Source organism: Cryptococcus neoformans, chromosome 7, assembly GCF_000149385.1.
Source record: "Cryptococcus neoformans var. neoformans B-3501A chromosome 7, whole genome shotgun sequence".
In the NCBI taxonomy this organism is placed as follows: Eukaryota; Fungi; Basidiomycota; class Tremellomycetes; order Tremellales; family Cryptococcaceae; genus Cryptococcus; species Cryptococcus deneoformans.
In genome coordinates, this window is record NC_009183.1 from 307,551 (window position 1) to 326,144 (window position 18,594).

The following is an 18,594-nucleotide window of genomic DNA, read 5'->3' on the forward strand; positions in this document are numbered from 1 at the left end:
CTACCTTCTTGGTTGCTATACTTCCTCTGGATGTCTCAACCTTCCACTTGTATGCCCCATCTTCACCAGAGGAACTGGCTTCAGTCACATTCGTGACAGGCGTCCAAGTGAATAACTTGGCCCCAAGTGACAGATTGACTCTGTGGACGGCGTAACAGAGCTTGGATGGGTTGAGGGAGGCCGCGGGCCATTGATAGGCTGCTATAGCCCGAGGGGAACGAGTGAGCTAGAATGAGAAGCACATGCAATCAACATTAGTGTTGTTGAGAGAGGGGCCTCATTTATCCATAAATGACCTACCTTCTTGGCATCCTCGCCCTCAAAATATTTAATATGAGAAACGTCAAGGCCATGTTCCTTCGCTTCGCGCATTGCAGTCTGACAATAGTCCTTGAACTCTTCATTGAGAACCACATCCAATGTCATCCGCTCGGTAAACTCGCAGTCAACATCGTGTTCTTTGACAAAGTCCTTCACCCTGGTAAAACCGATGAGCTCGCATGCAGTCTCGCAGAAATTTCAAAGGTGAAACCCTTACCTGTCTAAAGTGATGCTCTCGCTCACCAACACGCCTGCTGCCTCATCCTTGCCGTGGATCTTTGAGAAAGCTGTAAATCCTCGGAAAGCATCTGGCCGACAATGGCCGGCATTGCGACCTGACGCCCCCGAGCAAGTCTCGCGAGCTTCCAGAATGACTAGTGAAGGGCGAGAATCCTCTGGGCTGGACGACAAGAGCGAGTGTGCCGTCTTGGCTCCTACATAACGGATCCACAAGCGACCGCGGTCAGCCATATAAATACAGTGAAAGAACATGATTTCGTACCAGCGAGACCGGAGCCAATCACGACAATGTCGACTTTATCAGGCAAATGGTCATCTTTCCCGTGGTTGACGAGAGGGTCTTGCCTAGTTGTGTGCTGCCATTCAGAAAGGGTCCAGGTGGGTGGGAGAGTTTGAGGACCCCAAGGAGAAGCTGGGGGAATAGGAGCGGGCATAGTGGAGGTTGGAAGTCCGTCTAAAAGGGAGGTCAATCTTGACACAGGCGGGCTGCTGGGAAACTATATAAGAACTGCTGTCCGAGTTTAGTACGCGAGGATCTCCTGACTGGCGAGTATTATTAGTATAGCGTCCAGCTGACGAGTCCAGGAAAATGCTTCCCGGAAGACCCACTCAAGCGAAACTGCTGTTGAGTCGGTGAATAAATAATATAAGACATGAACATCTCGGCAAATCGGGAACCATCTCCCGTCATCATCGGCTTTGGCCGATAGACACAACTGACCAGGTGGGGGAAAGTGGGGCAACGAAAGATGGACGTTCACTGCAGTGCTGTGCAACAACTGGACCTTCTTCAATGCTTTCAAAGACTCATTCACTACCTTTCGTGATGAAGGGTAGTTTGGGGGGAATGATGCTGAAATGAAAAGTGCAGACACCATCAACAGTTTGATGAGAACCACTACTAGACAGATCAACGCGGATTGTTCTTCAGAACTTCTTCGTTACCATGCTTCTTGAGGAAATAAATCCATAGCGAACGTTGTGAGAACCTCGTAACTGACACGTCACCTTGTTTAATCTGATATAGGTATCAGCTAGAGGTCCACGGAAACATTCAAAATGCTCACACGCATAATGGTGGAAGTCGATCTAGTTTTGTCTAGTCGTCAAGAGGAGCTGGTTCACTTCACAAGTAGCGGGATCATCCTAATGCGTATATCAACGAGGGTTGAGGGATTATAAGCCCTCAAGCATACTCAGAGTGGAGTCTATGAACGTGACCTGAATGGAAACTGTTAATCATTTTCCTGTTGGACTTCATGAGCAATTCGGACGGGGCAGCACTTATTATGCGGTGTGTTATATAAGGAGTAGACAGGAAATGGACTCTCGGAAGAGTTGAACGAGTGGGATATCTGTAATTAAAGTATGTGAAAGAGTAGAAACTCGTAAATCCGGCCCAAAATGGTTAGTCTAAAGGGAACTTAGAGATGAAGAGGATTGGTCCGGTCTGTTGGTAGGGAATTGCTTCTTGTTGTTGTTTTTTCGTACATAATATCCTTTTTCGCTAAGTCTCTGGAGGATGTACTACGCAGTGGAGGATTACACGTATGTATCGCTCATCGGTATGTCTTCAGAGCCATGAGGTAAAGTCTTATGAGTGACGATCCTTCGACAGACGGAGGAACAAAAAAATAGACCATTCGGTGAAAGCACCCGGGCCAGGCCCAGTAGTGAACGGACGATGAACCAAATGTGATTCTGAGGCATAAACATATAGTTTGGCTGACATTTTGATTTTCTGTCCGTCTCTATCGTCTAGTTCGGTTAGGACGCTACGTTGTGGTTATACCTCAGCGCCGTGGAAACGGTTGTTCGAATCAGCCTAGGGACATAATCTTTTTGCTTTTTTCTTCTTCTTCTTTTACGGGGCTATAAAATTTCCACGTCAGGATGTCGCAATCGCAGCATAATAACAATAATTAATTAACAATTGCAACGTTCGCCGGCTTCGCAGCCAGTTTGCCAAGATCCACATTCACAACATCATCTCTTTTTCTTCCACATCTCTTCTTTCCCACTTCAGCTCACCAGCACCCCCTCCAGGCAAGACGCCATTACCAGCAATTTTACCCGCCAGCCATGAATCCCACCCTTAGTATGCCCATCAACCGGAATCTTCGCCCCGCGTGCGTATCTCCCTTGCCTCGTAGCTGTTGATTGGACACCAGCTGACGTGTCCGTATCCAGTGGCGCCGTGGGAAGCGTCGGCGCTGGGGCAAGCATATCTACCTCCCTACTCTTTTCGCCAAACTATCACCATGATACAGATAACGCCTATTGCCCACCTCTAGCGATTGCTCGTGCCGGCGGCAAGGGCGGGCAGATCTTTGTGTACTCTGAGGACGGCACCACAACTTCCGGCTACTCTTCCTTCGCGGGCGGTGGCCGGCGGTGGGTTTGAGGAAGGCAGGAGGAGAGCGCTTCCCGTGAGTTTATATGTACATATCAATCAATTAGCGATTGGCTGACAATAATGCATAGGACGATGATATCGTCGGTCAGCCGTCAGAGAATGCGAGAGAACCTCTGACGTCCTACCTGCACCAACACTTCTCTCAGATATCCTGTATCGACCATCCTTCAACCCAATCCTTCCATTCCCATTCCCATGGTCCAACTTCAGACCTCATAACTCCCCCATCATCATTCACCCAATCCGTCGAAATTCCTCGCGCACGAATTGCGTCCTCTTCAAGGCCTTCCGTGTCTCTTCCCCTTACACCTTCATCCACCCCTAGCGTCAGTGGGCAACACGATTCTCCGGAACAGAGTTCTGCCTCTGGTGTCTCCGATCGCGGCAAATACGCCAATTCCGTCTCTTCTCTCATTGCATCCATTTTCCCACAACACGCACCTACTGTATCGCTTCTCTCCCACACGCTCGAAATCCTCACTCCTCCTTCTCACATCCTCTACGGATTCATAGTTGACTATCCTGCTCCCTACTCTTCCGGTCGAACCGTCTTTGTATACCTTCCACCTGGTCATGGTACAGTCAACCAACGTCCTGAAGCACTCTCGCCCAACTTTTCTCAAATCCTTCGTCCTCACGATCCTATGTTCTCAAACTCTCCTCCTAAAGATACCTCTCCCGTATCCAACACTGCCTATGCTTTGGATATCCGGGAATCTTTGACCGCGCTTTTAGACCTCGCTGCTGAGGCGCTCGAAGCGAGCCACTGTGTGTTGGTACTGAATAGGAGCGAGAGTGAACAGGAGGCGTTGGGTGAAATGCTGCACTCGTTAATGTACGTTGGCGGACAGGTGATCAAGCCTGGAGGTCTGGAAGGTGGCTGGGAATGGGACACGATGGAATGGGTCCTGGTGGGCATGGAGCTGTAAGGATGAGCTATTTCCTTTGCGTGGCGTTGTCTTTTGTTTCACTTTTCTTTCGTAACGAATTCAACTTCTTCATTTCTCTTACTATCATATCAGTCTCTGTTGGTGATGCTTTAGTCTCGTTGTATGTTAGATATTTTTACTTGCTCCCGGTCTTCCTACTCCTCTTTCCCAGCATATAAGTAACTCAACGTTCCTTTGCGTGGGATATTCTAAGGACATGCATATAATCATACTTCACATATTACTACTTTTGTTTGGATATATCGGTCCCCCTCTGACAGTCATACAACATTAACAAGCATTTTGCCGCATCAATGACCTTCTATCACTCTTCTACTACTGTAACTCCATTTCCACATCCTCATCTTTGGTCTCCCGCGTACCTTCGCCACCTTGGAGTGCCGTCAATACATCAGACCTATCCTCCTCCACATCCATATTCGTAGACATCCGCCCCATGTCTACAGATTGCGCCGGAGGATCCAGCCACTCAGCCCTAGTCATCGTCCCAAACGAATGACCACTTTCCGGTACCTTGGCAGGCGAACCCCATGCAGTGTTTCCAAATCCAATTGATTGGCCTACAGAGGCGATATCGACTCCTTGACTATATGTGCCCGTTACAGGGAAGGAATCGTCGCTGACCGTAGGGCTAGGGGGCGCGGATGTATCGAGTGTAGGTGGAGAGGGCACTTGCGAGTACGAAGGGAGCTCGTCTGAGAATGTAGCGGGTGAAAGATCCCGTGTAGGGGTCGTACGGGCGGAAACAAAGGCTGTGGAGGGCATGGTGGATGACTCGGTGGATGGTCCGGCGTCGGGGGAAGCAGAAGCGGATGGCACATTGCGAGCGGCTTCTTCAGCCTTGATCCTGGATTCGCCGCCGATAGGTCGGTTGGTTCTTCTTCGGTAGAACAGCAAATAGGCGGCACGGCTCTGTTTTACGGTTAACGGTTTATATGATGAGAGAAGTAGAAAGTGACTCACCTGAACTGAAGAAACATCGGCCTTGGAGACTCGAGAATCATCATAGTTGTACCACTGGTTATCCACTTGATTCCTGCAGAAGGCAGTATAGTGGCCTCCGCCCATTCCACCGAAGTGGTTGTCGACAGCATCTACAGGGGCATACTTATCAGAAAGAGTCCATCTAGCTTCGTTTGACAAAATGACTCACAAAGGTCATAAAGCAGAGGTTCACCGTCATCTTCGATACCATATCCCTCAACATCTTCTCCATTGAGCTTCAAAGTCTTGGCCACCTGCCTCTCACCAATCCTGTCTTCCAAGTCGAGCCCATCAATCGGGAAGTGTACCAGGTTATCGAGCTTGTCGCCCATGCGTCGCGAAGAACCGAATCGCTTGATACAAATAACAAGGATATCGGGAGCCTTGTAGATTTCCAGCTTCTTGGTGGCAGCTTGGTGCTTCTTGCACTGTACAAATGGTGTCAGCATAGCTCGAAGACCAAGAAAAAAAAAAGGACTTACGACAGGGCAGTACCACAAGTCGTCTTGACCGAGGGTCTCCTCCTTTGAGAACTCGTCTAAACAATCCTCAATACCAATGTGCTTCCCCTCTCTCTTCTTGACCAATTCCTTGGAAATCGCAGGATCGATAACATCTTCGCCCTTAACATTATCATTGAGCCATTCGGCAAAGTCGGCCCCCGACCACTCGCAGAAAATACCTTCTCCTGGCCTTACTGCTAGCCTGGAGTTGGTCAACTTTTCCTTCATTTTCTCGAGCTTGTTAGGTGATGTGCTAGTAGATCCATCGGACAGCACTTCATCGTCAGAGTTATTGGAAGGGTTGACCATGGAGCTAATACCGGAAGCAAGTCGGTTGACAATATGCTTCTTCGCCTTCTTCTTGCGAGACTCGAGCAAAGACCAGCTCTTAGAGGCGGAAGTGATATCCTTGTCGTAAAGATGAGCAGCATCATACTTCTTCTCGTTCGATCTGAAGCTCTTAAAGGAGAAATCACCAGTGGGATCAGCAACATAAACTTTGAAAAGATCTGCTCTGGGCACGAGTTTGCCGGATAAAGAAATAGAAGATCTGATGGAGTTGGTGCTAAGAAGGGAAGTCGTAGATCCACTGAGCTGGATGCCAGTCACTGCCGACGTGGAGGCAGAAGCAGAGTCCAATTCCATGGGAGCACCCTCCCCCGGCTCTTCGGCGCCAATCGCGGGCGACTGCCGGGATGAAGGGACCTCTACGACAGTAGCCTGGTCACCGCTCATGTGAATCTCTGTCCCAGGCTCCCCATCGTCGCTCTTGGGTGGAGTAGGAGCCTTAGCCTGAGCACTAGAGGCGGGGACGTAGATGTTCTCCTTTGCTTCGGGCTTCATGAATCGTGTGTAACCGCGCATGATAGCCTCCCTTACGGCATTGGGGTCAGACGCCTCAGCCTTAGTAAGGGTAATAAAGAAGGGCTTGAGAGAGAGATCAGAAGGGACATCGCCCGCTCGATAGCCGCCTCGAGAGTTTTCGACAGTTCGGAAGGTATAAACGGGGACAGTTAATGAGCCATCTTGGCTGGTTGTTCGAGGTTGGGAACCGAATTTTCCCCTGGGCACGGAAACGGAAACGGATGGGTCGAGTTCGTAAAAGATAGCTTCGTCGGTGTCTTTAGCTTCACTGTTGTGGTCCGAGTCGGCCCACCAAGCGTAAGGCCGGTTATTCCAGAGGTCGAAGCCGACGATCTATTACGAGTCAGCAATGTACGTTCCTTATCGCTAAATGACTTACGCTAGAACCCTTGCAGTCGAACAGTGACCCAATCTTATCCTTGACCTGAGCGAATGAGGCGTTTTGAGGGATCAAAAGCTTGACATTGACAGGTGGCTTTTCGGTGTCTCGAGGGACAAAGGTGATCTTGAACTGTCTGTTCTGCGCAATGGGCAGAGGCACTGTAAGGTACATGAACGGATCAAAGGTGATGGATTCCTGCAAGTCCTCGTTAGTAGATGTCTTTACTACTTTAGTGACCTACCTTGTGACACTCGGGACAAACCAAGGTACTCTTCAACTGCCCTTGGAACAAGTCGACAATGACACTGTCGTTCCTCTTTTTGTACCCATCCCAGCATTCCTTTCCAAGCTCAGCCAACTCCTTGTCACCACCACCAGGCTTCCAGTCGGGTTTCTCGATATATGGCTTCTTCAAAATCCTATTCAAGTCCTCATGCAAACCATCCAGTAAGAATGCAATGAACTCTTGAGTGTCGTGCTGTCCATAACCAGCGAACTGAGGGGCGAACCTGGAAGTAGTCCATTTGAGCTGGCGGGGAGAGTAGGAGCTATGCATAGATGAAGTAGGAGCCCAGAGGTTTTCGACTACTTGGCCAAAGGCTTCGGCGATTTGACCTTGCATGCCGAGAGGATTGTCACGATTAAGCTCTTCGGTGTATACACCGGCTGGGCAAATGTGTTAGTAATATCTCACAGATTAACAGGAAGATTAACTCACAGAGGAAGTATTGGGAAAGCTCCTTGGTGTTACTCAGACATTGCACAGCACTATTCATGAAACAGGTGTTGCCCAAATTTTGCAAACCGACCAGACCCTTGCCCTTTCGTTCTCTGGTTTGACTCCTAGTCTGGATAGCATCCGTAGTAGAAGCGGACTCGCTAGCTGCTTTTCCGGATCCACTAAAAAAGGCAGGCTTGGAGAAAAGAGGAGCAGGCTTATTACTTTTCTCAATTGCTTGCTTATCGTTGTTGACTTCGACGTTCCAGACGGGAGTAGAGGATCCTTCGGGGATCTTGCCAAATTCGATAGCAATGATCTGGGACTTTGAACTGCCTAAAATAGCCTCTGCAAGGTTTTCTTCGGCACTCGAAGTGTCAATAAGCTGGCACTTGGTAGAAATAAGCGCCTTGGGAGTGATTTCAAGAGACCCAGACTTGAGGAGACTTTCATCATTTTCGCCTGACTTTTCAATCTTCCATAAACGGGTAGCCCATTGCCCAGCGAGTTTGCTACGGTCAATCTCCTGGTTACAGACAGAGACAGCAAAGCTCTCAAAAGTCTTGATCGGAGTGGTGCTAGGAGCCAAAAGAACACTCTGAATAGATTCGTCGGGTTGACCAGCGGTAGTGATGGCGTCAGCGGGCAAGACAATGAAAAGCCGAAGGTTTGCAGGAATGATCTCGATATTATCAGGGGGGACGCAATAGCGAGGTAAGGAAGGTCCGTCGTACGGGCCAAACCATTCAAGTACTTTTTGCCAGCCAGTTTCGGGCACAAACACATAGTCCTCATTCTCTTCCGCATCTCCCAGCGCCCAAACATCCTCCTTCTTGGCTTTTCCAATAAGCTTGTGACCTGCAACAGTCTTTTCAGACTGGATCACCCAGAAAGACTCGGCTGAATGATCAGGCACGAGCTCCTTCATAGCTTCCGCAAAGTCTTCAGGCTGAACCGCAATGTCGTTGGCGTCGCCAAGGGCAAGGAGCTGGACCTTCTGGACAATGGACTTAGGGAGAATGTAGTATCTCTCGTAGTGGTTGAATGGAGGAGGAAGTAAGCCTAGGGATACGGCGCATTAGGGTGACTCATATATTCATCGCTGAATATTTTATCAACGCACCTAAAAGCTCATTGTTCCGTTCTTTCCAAACTTCCTGGGACACAAGGAAAAATCTCCCTTCTGTTCTCAAGGTAGTATCACCTTCCACATCCTCTTCGCCATCTGACCCGAGCTTGACTTGCTGGGTGAGCTCAACCCAGCTCTTGTTGCTCTCATTATCGCCAATATCCTGCCTCAGCGGGCTTGAAGCGGCTACCATGCCGCCGTTATCAGTAATGAGATGGTCGAACACGCGTCCCGAGTCTGAACTTGAAGGAAATGGATCTTCGGAAGCTGCTCTTTTTGGGGACGAGCCGGAGGATGGGGAAGGAGGGCGCGAAGTGGAGCGTGGCCGTTTGAGTGTGCCGGGTAAGTCTTGGGACGACATGAAGAGGTTTTCAAAGTGCCCTTTTGTGGGTATGTCCGTGGGCACTCTGGCGGATTTAGGATAGAGGAAAAGAAGAAAAGAAGGAGCGGAGATGGAGTGGAAAGAGGATAAGCAATGACGCGGCGGGGTGGGGGGACGGCAGCCAGCAGGTGAGAGAGCAGCGGAAGAAAATTCTCGAACCAGCAGCACTCTTCCGCCAGCGCCCATCTATGTATGACATGCCACCAGCCCATGCATGCACCAAGAAATGTATCTGTCGGTACATATATCTCATTAGTCGTATCATGCTAATTTATTATACAATACTGTTGTAAACAGTGCAATTCCCGTAACAAAACACCCAAAATCCAAATCAAAACAACAGTTCTTAAAAAAATCATATCGCGTTCTCTTCAGCGTTCTCCATCGCCTCGTTCATTAAGGCCAACGCATGCACAATGAGCTTTTGGTCAATTTTCGTGGCCGATTCCAGAGCGGCGAGTACAGTACTAAATTCTCCAAAGTTTTTGAGATACTTCAATGGCTAATCAGCATGGATTTACGGGCAAATTAGATGAACGCGACTCACCAGAGTCGACATCGCGTTTTCAATCCTCCCCACTAAGCTTTCAATGATCGTCCATAACTCTTCATCATTCATATCCTCTCTGATAGACGGACCCAAGTAACTTGCTGGAGGATGTAATCTCATGACACCTGCCGTGGGAGTGTCACCAGGTGATGAGGGAGTAGGGTTGTAGGAGCAGACAGCTTCTAATCGCAAGGCGATATCGGAAAGCTGACAGACCTGGTCAATATCAACACTGCGCTGGCGCTCAGCAGATTTGCGAGCATCGTTGACTTCGACTTCGGCTCGGATTTCGTTGGAAATCTCAAGTCGACCGGCTAGAGTCTTGGGATAAAGCAGATGAAGCCTTTCCGGCACTATATTGCATTGTTAGCATATCATTGATGAAAACTCAGAACCAGCCCAGGCTAACCTTCAAGTCCTTTAAGCTTCCTGTCACCCATGTCCCTAACCTCTAAACCAATCCTCCTCAACTCCATAACTTCCCTCTTCAAATCACCCTGCAGATCATTCAACACTTGTTCATCACTCGAGTTCAGATACTCCATCAGCGGCGCAATCTCATTCAGGACGTCTTGGCTCGCCATCAACTGGCCTCCATCTGCACTCGCATTGATACGAGCAGCACGATTTACCATAGGACCGTAGTAGTCCATCCTCCTCGTGATCGGATCTTTTTCGCACTCTGGCGCACCCCAGTGAACACCCATACGCACCCGCAAACCTCGTTGAACAATCGTCCCGTTTGAATCGTGCACCACCTTCCCATCATGCGCCTCGAGAAGCTCTCTCGGCCATTCTTGTTGGAGCAAGCCAATCTGACAGTTGAAACACCATAACAGCGCAGCAGTAACAGATTGGAAAGACACCATGAACGAATCTCCTTCTGTCTTAACTTCGTATCCACCGTCCAATCGGAGTTGCCGTCGCATAAGGTTGTGGTGCATTTTGATAGCTGTCGGCATGGCGGGGTTCGTCTCCCACAGATGAGTAGAATTCACAATGTCGGTGAAGACAATTGCCACTTGGCCAACAGGAGGTTCAATTTCTTGCTGGAGTCGGTTGAGTGTTCGATCGCCGACTTCATCGTATCTCCTCCTGACTTGTCTCTTTGCAACAGTATATCCTTCCACATCGGTACTGGCATCAGCAGCTGTCTGCTCCGACGGCCCACGCGCTCGACCACCTTTGCCAAGGAACAAATCAGACACATTCACCACCATGACCATCACGTTCCCTTCGGCTCCGTATGAAATTGCAAAGTCTCTCAACTTTTGCGCCGCTATCATTGGATCATCCCTTTCCGTCCTTGCGATGTCAACAGCTGTTTGATAAGAACAAAACTGCCATAATGCGTGGTTACCAATGATTACAAACTCATCGGATTCCTGCAACCGACGGGTCCTGATTTCGGGTGCAGCATTGACAGCAGGGCACTCATGCCAGTACCCGAAAGCTCGCGAAATGTCGAGGTCTTTATCATCATTGACAAAACCTTTGGTCGACACCCATGCCTCTGCCTTTCGAATTCGCGCACTTTCTTCACGGTCTGTAGGATCGTGTCTCTTCGAAAGAAGTTCAGCGTCGCCCTTGCGTGAAAGCACGACGAGAGTATCCCCTATACTTCCTACGTGTAGGACCTTGTCCACGAGATAAACCACAGCACCAGAAGCACCAGTGCGCAAGACCGAGTTGACACCTGGTGTCCAGCCGCGGAACATGCTGTCAAAACTAGCGAAACTCGTCCACGACGGTTTGCGCTCCTTTTCAAGCTGAAGCTTGCCGCTGAAGAACTCAAAGGCCTTACGATCACCCCACAGGAAGGTTCTCCTCAAAGCTTCACTTGGCTCTTCTCCGGGTTCCAGTTTGTGCAAATGGGCAGTCAAGGTCTCTGCAAAGATTTCTTGGACGTGCTTTGCAATCTTTCCGCCTTGTAGCGTAGTCGTTGCTCTTCCAAACATCCCAAACAAACACTCATTCTCCTTTCCTCTGAAATGTGGGACTACCAAGTCAAACATGGCAAGATTGTCAATGGAGCCCAACATATCGGAGATGCCGTACGCCATATTGTTGATATCCGAGAATGACGTTCGTACACGCTTTTCGTCACTTTCGTCGGGAAGGGAAGGAATACGAAGGGTGACGTCCATGAGACCAAGGACGCGGAGTTGAGTGAGGGCGGTGAAATCCGAAAGCTCTTTGCGGAAGGAGGAGGCATGGTTCATTTCGTGCGCCGAAGTGGGTTTGATTTCGAGGCGCTTATTACCGGACAAGTTAAGATAACGCAGTGAAGTATTCCAATTCCTACGTACTTTCGTTAGCTACTATAAGGAAGCAAGAATGAAATACCCACCAGTTCCAGTCATAAGGCCAGTTGGCAATGTTATACTTTAGCACATTGCTTCCAACATCCAGATGCTGCAATGTCTTGATCGCTCCCAGTTCACTAGGCAGTGTCTGCAGCTTGTTGCCGTTGAGATGCAATACCTTTAAGCTCTGCAGCTTTTCCAGATCCTCAGATGGCAGACTCGTCAACTTATTTCCACTCAAATAGAGCGCTTCAAGTCTCTCGCACTTGCACAAAGTGAAAGGCGGAACCTCATAGATGTCATTGAAACTGAGGTTAATGATGCGCAAACTGGGCATAAGAGAAATCCAATGGAAGATGTCGTCGTTGAGCCTATTGTCAGCGAGGAAGAGCTTGCGAATGCTCAATCCGATCGGCGGCACGCTGTGCTTTTTTCGGCCATTACTGGTCTGTGAAGTACCTGATCCGACACGACCAACGACGGACTCTATATCTGCAGGTGGCGGAACAAAGGAGTCCAGCAAGTTTGAGCTCGCATTGAAGATCTCAAGAGCACCACAAGCCCACAGGTCTTCCGGAAGACTCTTGAGATTGTTGTTGTGCAAGTTGATCACCCTCAGTCTTCGGAGCTTGCCAAAACCAGCGGGCACTAAGTTGAGCATATTATCTGTGCACGAAAAGACCTCCAAGCTCGTCAATCTATCCAGTGTTGCAGGTAGTTTTGTAAACTGGTTGAAGTTGAGGTTGAGGGTGATCAAATTGGTCAGACCGCTAAATGCTTCGTCTGCTAATGTTGAAATTTTACCATGCGAGAGGTCAAGATTGGTGAGCATGTAGGTAACAACTGCCATGTTTGGAGGAGGGGCAAGTGTAAATCGGGTAACCGAATTATGAGGGACGGAAAATTGCCGAACATTGGCACCCAACTGAGCATCGAGAGTGACGATGTTGTTGTTGTCGGCTTGGAGAGTTGCAAGGTTCGGCAAGGCGTACACAGCACTAAGGTCGGTGATCTTGTTTCTTCTTACATCAAGGATGCGCAGGTTTGCAAGAGTACTAAAAGACTCGGGAAAGTTGGATATATCGTTACTGTATAAGCCGAGTTTCTCCAGAGATTTGAGATCGGACATCTTGGCAGGGAGCTCTGCGATGTTGTTGAACGACACATCCAAATCCACTAAGTTTGACATTTCACAGACCACCGAGGGGAAAGTTTCAAACTTGTTATTGGAGATGTTGAGGTACTTGAGACTCTTCATCTGCGCAAAGTAGCTTGGCATTGAGGTAAGCTTGTTGTTCTGCACCTTGAGTGATACAAGTGTCTCAACCTCATGAAGGGCCACACTCTCAAGGTCGGCAATGCGATTACACGAAACGTCCAGTCTTGCCAATGTTGTACTTGCGCGGATACTGATAGGTACCCTCTTTAAGGCCATATTGGACATGCGTAACTCTTTCAAACTAGTACAGGCCTGGATAAAATCGAGTGGAATATCCGTCATAGGGTTTTTAGAGATATTGAGGATGATAATGTCGTGAGCGTGAAGGTGTAAGAAGATGGGGATGGTTTGTAAGTCCCGGTTGGCGATATCAATAAATTCGAACGAGTCGTAAGAACTCTCCTCCTCCTATATATCATCAGATTCCGTCGCAAAGCGCCGATTTAACAGTATGATACTTACGGGATCCATAATGGGTAGGATGGGTGCTTGGTAAATGAACCGACATAGTACAGCCATGTCGTTCTTTCCCAATTCGTCCAGATGATCTGCCTCAGTATGGCCCAATTGTAATAATCTTCGATGTTGAATTGTTAACGGTTTCTCAGATGGGAGAAGCATACGATCTATATCGATTGAGCAATATTTTCTGCTGAGATTTGACTGCGGACTTACCCTGCCCTCGCTCGCAGATATATAACTTCATGTTTATCGCGACGTTTTTCCCTCTTACCATTCCTTGCTCCGCCTGCGCCGCCAGCAGCGCTAACAGCTCCCCAGTGGAGGTGTTCAGGGGCAAATTATAGAGCATGTAGCTCTTATCTGCACGGTAGATTCTTATCCAGTGCTATATCATTGTTAGTGATTCCTACGTTAATGAGCAGATCTACACACCAGAGATGAAGGACTATAAGCACTTCCACTAGTTCCCGGTCTTCCCGTCGCTGGTCTACCACTTGATCCAACCCTCTTCCCCTTCCTTCTTCCCGTTGCAGTCGTTGTCGAGTCTGTCGTTCCTGACGTCCCAGGTTTAGCTCGCTGTTGCGATTTGAATCCAAACGGCGGCGCTCTTTTGGGAGAAGATAATGACGACGCTCTAGGCGACGTTGAAGGCGAGGGGAGAGTGTCCGAAGTGGGTGACGCTGAAGCAACTTCGTCAACGCCAGCACCAGTCCAGTCATCCTCATCAGACGAGGTTGTCTCCTCCGCCGGAGCTTCGTCAGCCTCAACACCCCAACTTTCCGGGGCCGCCCAAGCTGCTGAAGGTGTAGTAGAACCAGTGGTAGTTGGAAATCTTGCCGTGCTCGGCCCTGGCAGTGTCACAGCAGATGGATACGCGGTAGTAGAGTGCGATAAACTTGCCGAGTTTGGTGGTTGTTCCTGCTTCTGGCGTGAAGTGGAAAATGGATCATTAAAAACGGTTATCATCCCGCTGTCACGGGCCCAAGACGGTGAGATCGGCTGTATTGACCCTTCTGAAGCTGATAACTGGGAAGTCTCGTCAACCTGGCCAGTTTCCACATTTCTAAGTGCAGAAGGCCGACGGGGCTGATTGGCAGAAGCGGGTGGGATGTGGTGTTTCGGAGATAAGGTATGAGGACTGGGTGGAGAAAAAGGTTTGCCGTCGCTGCCTGTAGTGGATGCAGATTCTCGATGCTGCTGGAAGGGATCCATCCCGGTAAACGGCGCCGGCAACCTCTCTGCCTCACCGAGGACAATCCTACTTGGCATCTTTGTCCCGTCAGATCCTCTGGAGGCACCAGAAACGGAGGTCCCAAAACTACTTGTCTGGTTGAGCGCCTCTTCAAGGCGCATAGACTCGCTTGCAGAAGAATCCGTTGTGACTTCTGAGCTGGCAGAAGGTCGATATGCAACCGTTGAGGGTAAACCTGTTTTGGTCGGATCAATAATCCCCTCCATATCATCCAGGTTCATGTCCAAGTGGAAAGGCGATTCGCTGATTTCCTGCAAGGGTGAGACTGCCCCTTCGTGTACATAGTTGGCTGGTAGGAATTGACGGGAAAAAGCCTCGGGAGGGGAAGTGAATGACGGTGATTTAGTGGGCAGCGACGATAACGAACAAGAGGACAATTTGGAAGAGGATGCAGAGAGTGGAATGGATCCAGCACTCCCGCGATGTTCAGAGGTTGTAAAATCGTGTGATATCGGATCTACTATGAGGTTAGCCGAACACCTTGACAAGAGAAATGATAGACCCACTGAGAGATAAGTTCGGATTCGTCTTCCTTTTCAAAAGCCCTCCAAATAAACCCTTCTTTTTCTCACCCACGCTTCCTGTCCCACTGATAATGCTTGCAGTGCTTCCAAACCTGCCTGGCCTAGTGCCTTTGCTTGGTGGTGGCACAGCACTTGCTTGTCCCCATTCTCCTGGTGACTGCCTGCGACCTTTTTGGGTTAAAGTTGTCTGTATTGAATCGTCGGAGCCAGCACGAGATTCGCGGCTTTCATTATTCAAGCTTGAAGAACTTGAAGCGAGATTGGATTGAGAATGGGTAGATCCGCGAGGGGTCTGATCGGGAGTTGTTGTCTGTGCCCTACCGTGTCGCCTTATCTTTGGCAGTGAAGGCACGGAGGAGAAATGGTTGAGGACTGTGGAAGCTTTCCTGAGGTCCTTCTCTCTGAGAGCTGCCGCAGGTCCTTTGACAGGTCTTTCTTGCGTCGCCGGCGATGCTGGGGACGGATTCTCGGACGGTGATGGAGGACTATCATCCATTAACCATGGAGCGATGTTTGCTCCTGCTGGAGCCTGGTTCCCTCTATCCTCCTGCCTTGCAGCATTTGGATCGAGAATATCATCCATTGTCCCTTCTAACTGCATCCCATTGCCAAACAACGTGTCTGGGCCTCCTCCCGCAAACGAACCAATGACTACACCGGGATATTCCTGGTATGTTGAGTCTGCGCGTGAAGGATGGGGGAGCATGAATGGAGGTTCCTCGCCAAGTCGTTTGATCAAAGGGGATACTCGTCGCTCCTCGGGAGACCGTACTTCGTCATCACTAGACGGCTCTACGGTTTGAACTGACAGTTTGCGAGAGGAGTGTCGACTTTGAGGAGACCATGAACCCGTCTCCGGTACGAGCTGTTCATCTGCAGGCTCTTGACCGAAATTGGACTCCTCTCCAGCCTCACTGCCGTATACCTCTGGTTCTGACGAAACCGGGATCTCCTTTGTTGCCGGCTTGTCTGGCCGCGGCGCTTCTCCTTGCTCCTGCTCATGAGACTGTTGATGTTGGTGGGGTAAATATCTGGGAATCCCAAATCTTGACGAGAATGTGCTTGCCGGTGATCCTCCTCCTCCATGACTGCGTGACCTCTTTTGCCGCGTTAAAGTTCCGGATGCGACGGGAGATCCTTCCGTGACGTTTGTGAGAGTGGGTGGAGCAGCAGCATCCGAGGTGCTGTGCGAAGATGCGGACCTGCGAAACATGGGCATCCTGATGGCGCAGGTCTGCCGTTCAAGCTGGTACCAGGCTTACGGAAAGCGGAAGGAGAAATACGATAGTGAATGGAAAGCCAGGCAAGGCAAGATACAGGGGAATTGACTATTGCGGATTGTGGTCAGACTGTTGTAATGTTTTAGCGGAGAGACCCGGCCGCCGCGTCCCCCCTCGGCCCAATAATCGCAAAACGATCCGGGCGTCCAAATAATCATATATAAGTTACTTGAATTAATGCCCAATTCCTTTGAATAAAGTTCTGAAATATGCTTCTCCATCATTCATTCATGCCTCGAGCAGGCGCACGGTAGGAATTATTGAAGATGACAGCATAACACAAGTCGTGGTCAGTTTACTGAGGACAGCAGTTCCCCCAGCGTCCCAGGACAAGAAGGAAGGGCGAGAAAAGTCTACCTGGTTGCAACGGACAGTTGGAACACTGAATTTGCTGGCTTTATCTTCTTGCGATTTTCTCCGCCAGTTCTTCATCTAAAATACTGCGAGACAAATCTCAAGACCAAACCGTTACAAGTGAACAAATCTTTGCAAATCAGTCATTAATGTCGATTGGTCTGGTTGTTTGCCTGGGACAAGCTGCGAGACGGCGTTTCATATGCTTCTTCTTCTTACATTGGAATAAATAGATAAAAAGGTGGAGATTGCCTGGCCGGGGAACCAAACCGACGAATGGCCACATCCGAAGCTGACTGTCGGCGATATAAACTCCCCCTTTCAAATCCCTGCCAGCGCTCGCGTCGACCTTGTTTCCACTTTCTCCGTTTCTTCCATCTTTCGTTTCTTTTCTTCCCATCCTGCTCTTTTCCCTTCTCCTCTTTTCCCGAAACGCATCTGCTATGCAAGTAGAATACGAATCATCTCCCGCCGTGGAGCAGCCGTCTTTTGAAGAGGGCATGTCTTTTCGGCCCGGCAGTCCACAGGCAGGCGGTGCCGAGTCGGAGGAGGAGCAGGATGAAGAGGATGTGGACGCTGGGGAAGGTACGAGTCTTTTTTCATCTGCATATGACGAGGCATCTTTTCACAGTTCTGAAAAAGGTGGAATACGCGCTGACGACGCGTCCTTTTCAGGTTCCGGTGCTAAAAAACCAGCTCGCAAGAGGATCATCAAGCAGCGCCAGTCGCTTGCCGAAAAGCAGCCTGGCACGACCATGTTCCCCGCCGCCCGAGTCAAGAAGATTGTTAAAGCTGATAGGGATATTGATATCATGAGTAGCGAGGCTGTTTTCATGGTTTCTGTTGCAGCTGTAAGTTTAACGCGTTTGGCGCTAGACTTGAAAGGAAATTGATCCGGTCGCAGGAATATTTCATTAAACACTTTATGGAGGAAGGATATACCAAGGCGAGGTTAGAGAAGCGAAAATTAATAAATTACCGGGATATGGGTAGGTTGGATGACATTAGCCACTAATTCGCTCACTGAAATCCTCAATAGCCAACGTGGTGGCTCGTTCTGAAGAGTTTGACTTTTTAAAAGGTGAGAATACTTTCATGATCTTCTTCCCATCCCATCCCTTTTTCCGCGAGACATCTCGCATTAGGATGAAAAAACATCATTCCAGTTGTTCCGACTGAGCCGGCACCTATTGTCACGTCGGCTAAGATTTGTAATCTTCTCTCTGATCTCCTTCCTTCTATCCCGTCTGTCTTGTGGTCGCTTGAAACAGGATACTGACGGAAGAATTTGGCAGACGTGATCCCCACACCAATGCCTCTTTCAGAAGCTATAGAAAAACGGAAACGGAAGGTTGTCGCGGAAGAAAATCTTGACGAGGACGCCCCCGCTTCATCCCACCTCAACGATGAGGATCTTCCTCCTTTAGTACCATCTACGAACCCCGCATTTCCTAACGCTATTGTCAAGAAGCCTTCCAATACACACGCCAAGGGGGCTTCAGCCGCCAAGATGAAGGCGGATGCACCAACATCTGAAAAGGAGGAGCTTCGTTCAGTCGTGTCTAATGCCCAAGGCACAAGAAAATCCGCTAGACGGAGTACGATGGGTGCTGAGGATGAGGCGGATAAGTCTTATCTTAATGAACTGCGCGAGGAAGGTGCAGACGAGGAGGCGATTACGAGCGACGGTGATGAGAAGATGGACGAAGAATAACAGTAATATCATGACTTTTTGGTTGTACATTATAATGCGATTAC

At 49.3% G+C, this 18,594-nt stretch overlaps 5 protein-coding genes and 1 non-coding gene across 6 annotated transcripts in view; 3 read left to right on the forward strand and 3 right to left on the reverse strand.

Annotated features, from left to right (window-relative positions):
* CNBG1050 (hypothetical protein) overlaps positions 1-995 on the reverse strand; it is a gene marked incomplete at both ends in the record, with an annotated part of 1,797 nt that extends 802 nt beyond the window's left edge. Inside the window, 4 exons of the mRNA XM_769366.1 lie at positions 1-226; positions 301-478; positions 539-755; positions 824-995. The exon at positions 1-226 is cut by the window's left edge and continues 69 nt beyond it. Coding sequence (XP_774459.1) covers positions 1-226; positions 301-478; positions 539-755; positions 824-995 — 793 coding nt within the window. The remainder of the gene's footprint in view (positions 227-300; positions 479-538; positions 756-823) is intronic.
* Positions 996-2,308: 1,313 nt separating this feature from the next.
* CNBGt140 lies at positions 2,309-2,395 on the forward strand. Its single transcript is given in 2 exon segments — positions 2,309-2,348; positions 2,360-2,395. It is a non-coding gene; the product is annotated as a tRNA-His (tRNA).
* A 248-nt stretch (positions 2,396-2,643) lies between these two features.
* CNBG1060 (hypothetical protein) lies at positions 2,644-3,906 on the forward strand (the record flags this gene model as incomplete). The annotated part of the gene is made up of 3 exons (XM_769367.1): positions 2,644-2,690; positions 2,752-2,959; positions 3,046-3,906. 3 exons carry the CDS (start codon positions 2,644-2,646, stop codon positions 3,904-3,906), a joined length of 1,116 nt encoding a protein of 371 aa, XP_774460.1.
* A 336-nt stretch (positions 3,907-4,242) lies between these two features.
* Positions 4,243-9,075, reverse strand: CNBG1070 (hypothetical protein; the record flags this gene model as incomplete). Its single annotated transcript, XM_769368.1, has 8 exons — positions 4,243-4,839; positions 4,891-5,021; positions 5,081-5,339; positions 5,394-6,611; positions 6,658-6,855; positions 6,902-7,326; positions 7,379-8,440; positions 8,502-9,075. The coding sequence occupies 8 exons, from the start codon at positions 9,073-9,075 to the stop codon at positions 4,243-4,245; spliced, it is 4,464 nt and encodes a 1,487-aa protein (XP_774461.1).
* Positions 9,076-9,244: 169 nt separating this feature from the next.
* CNBG1080 (hypothetical protein) lies at positions 9,245-16,421 on the reverse strand (the record flags this gene model as incomplete). The annotated part of the gene is made up of 8 exons (XM_769369.1): positions 9,245-9,382; positions 9,437-9,792; positions 9,849-11,740; positions 11,790-13,372; positions 13,427-13,590; positions 13,640-13,811; positions 13,859-15,135; positions 15,185-16,421. The coding sequence occupies 8 exons, from the start codon at positions 16,419-16,421 to the stop codon at positions 9,245-9,247; spliced, it is 6,819 nt and encodes a 2,272-aa protein (XP_774462.1).
* Positions 16,422-17,279: 858 nt separating this feature from the next.
* Positions 17,280-18,550, forward strand: CNBG1090 (hypothetical protein; the record flags this gene model as incomplete). The annotated part of the gene is made up of 4 exons (XM_769370.1): positions 17,280-17,687; positions 17,741-17,825; positions 17,876-17,917; positions 18,132-18,550. The coding sequence occupies 4 exons, from the start codon at positions 17,280-17,282 to the stop codon at positions 18,548-18,550; spliced, it is 954 nt and encodes a 317-aa protein (XP_774463.1).
* Positions 18,551-18,594: the final 44 nt, after the last annotated feature.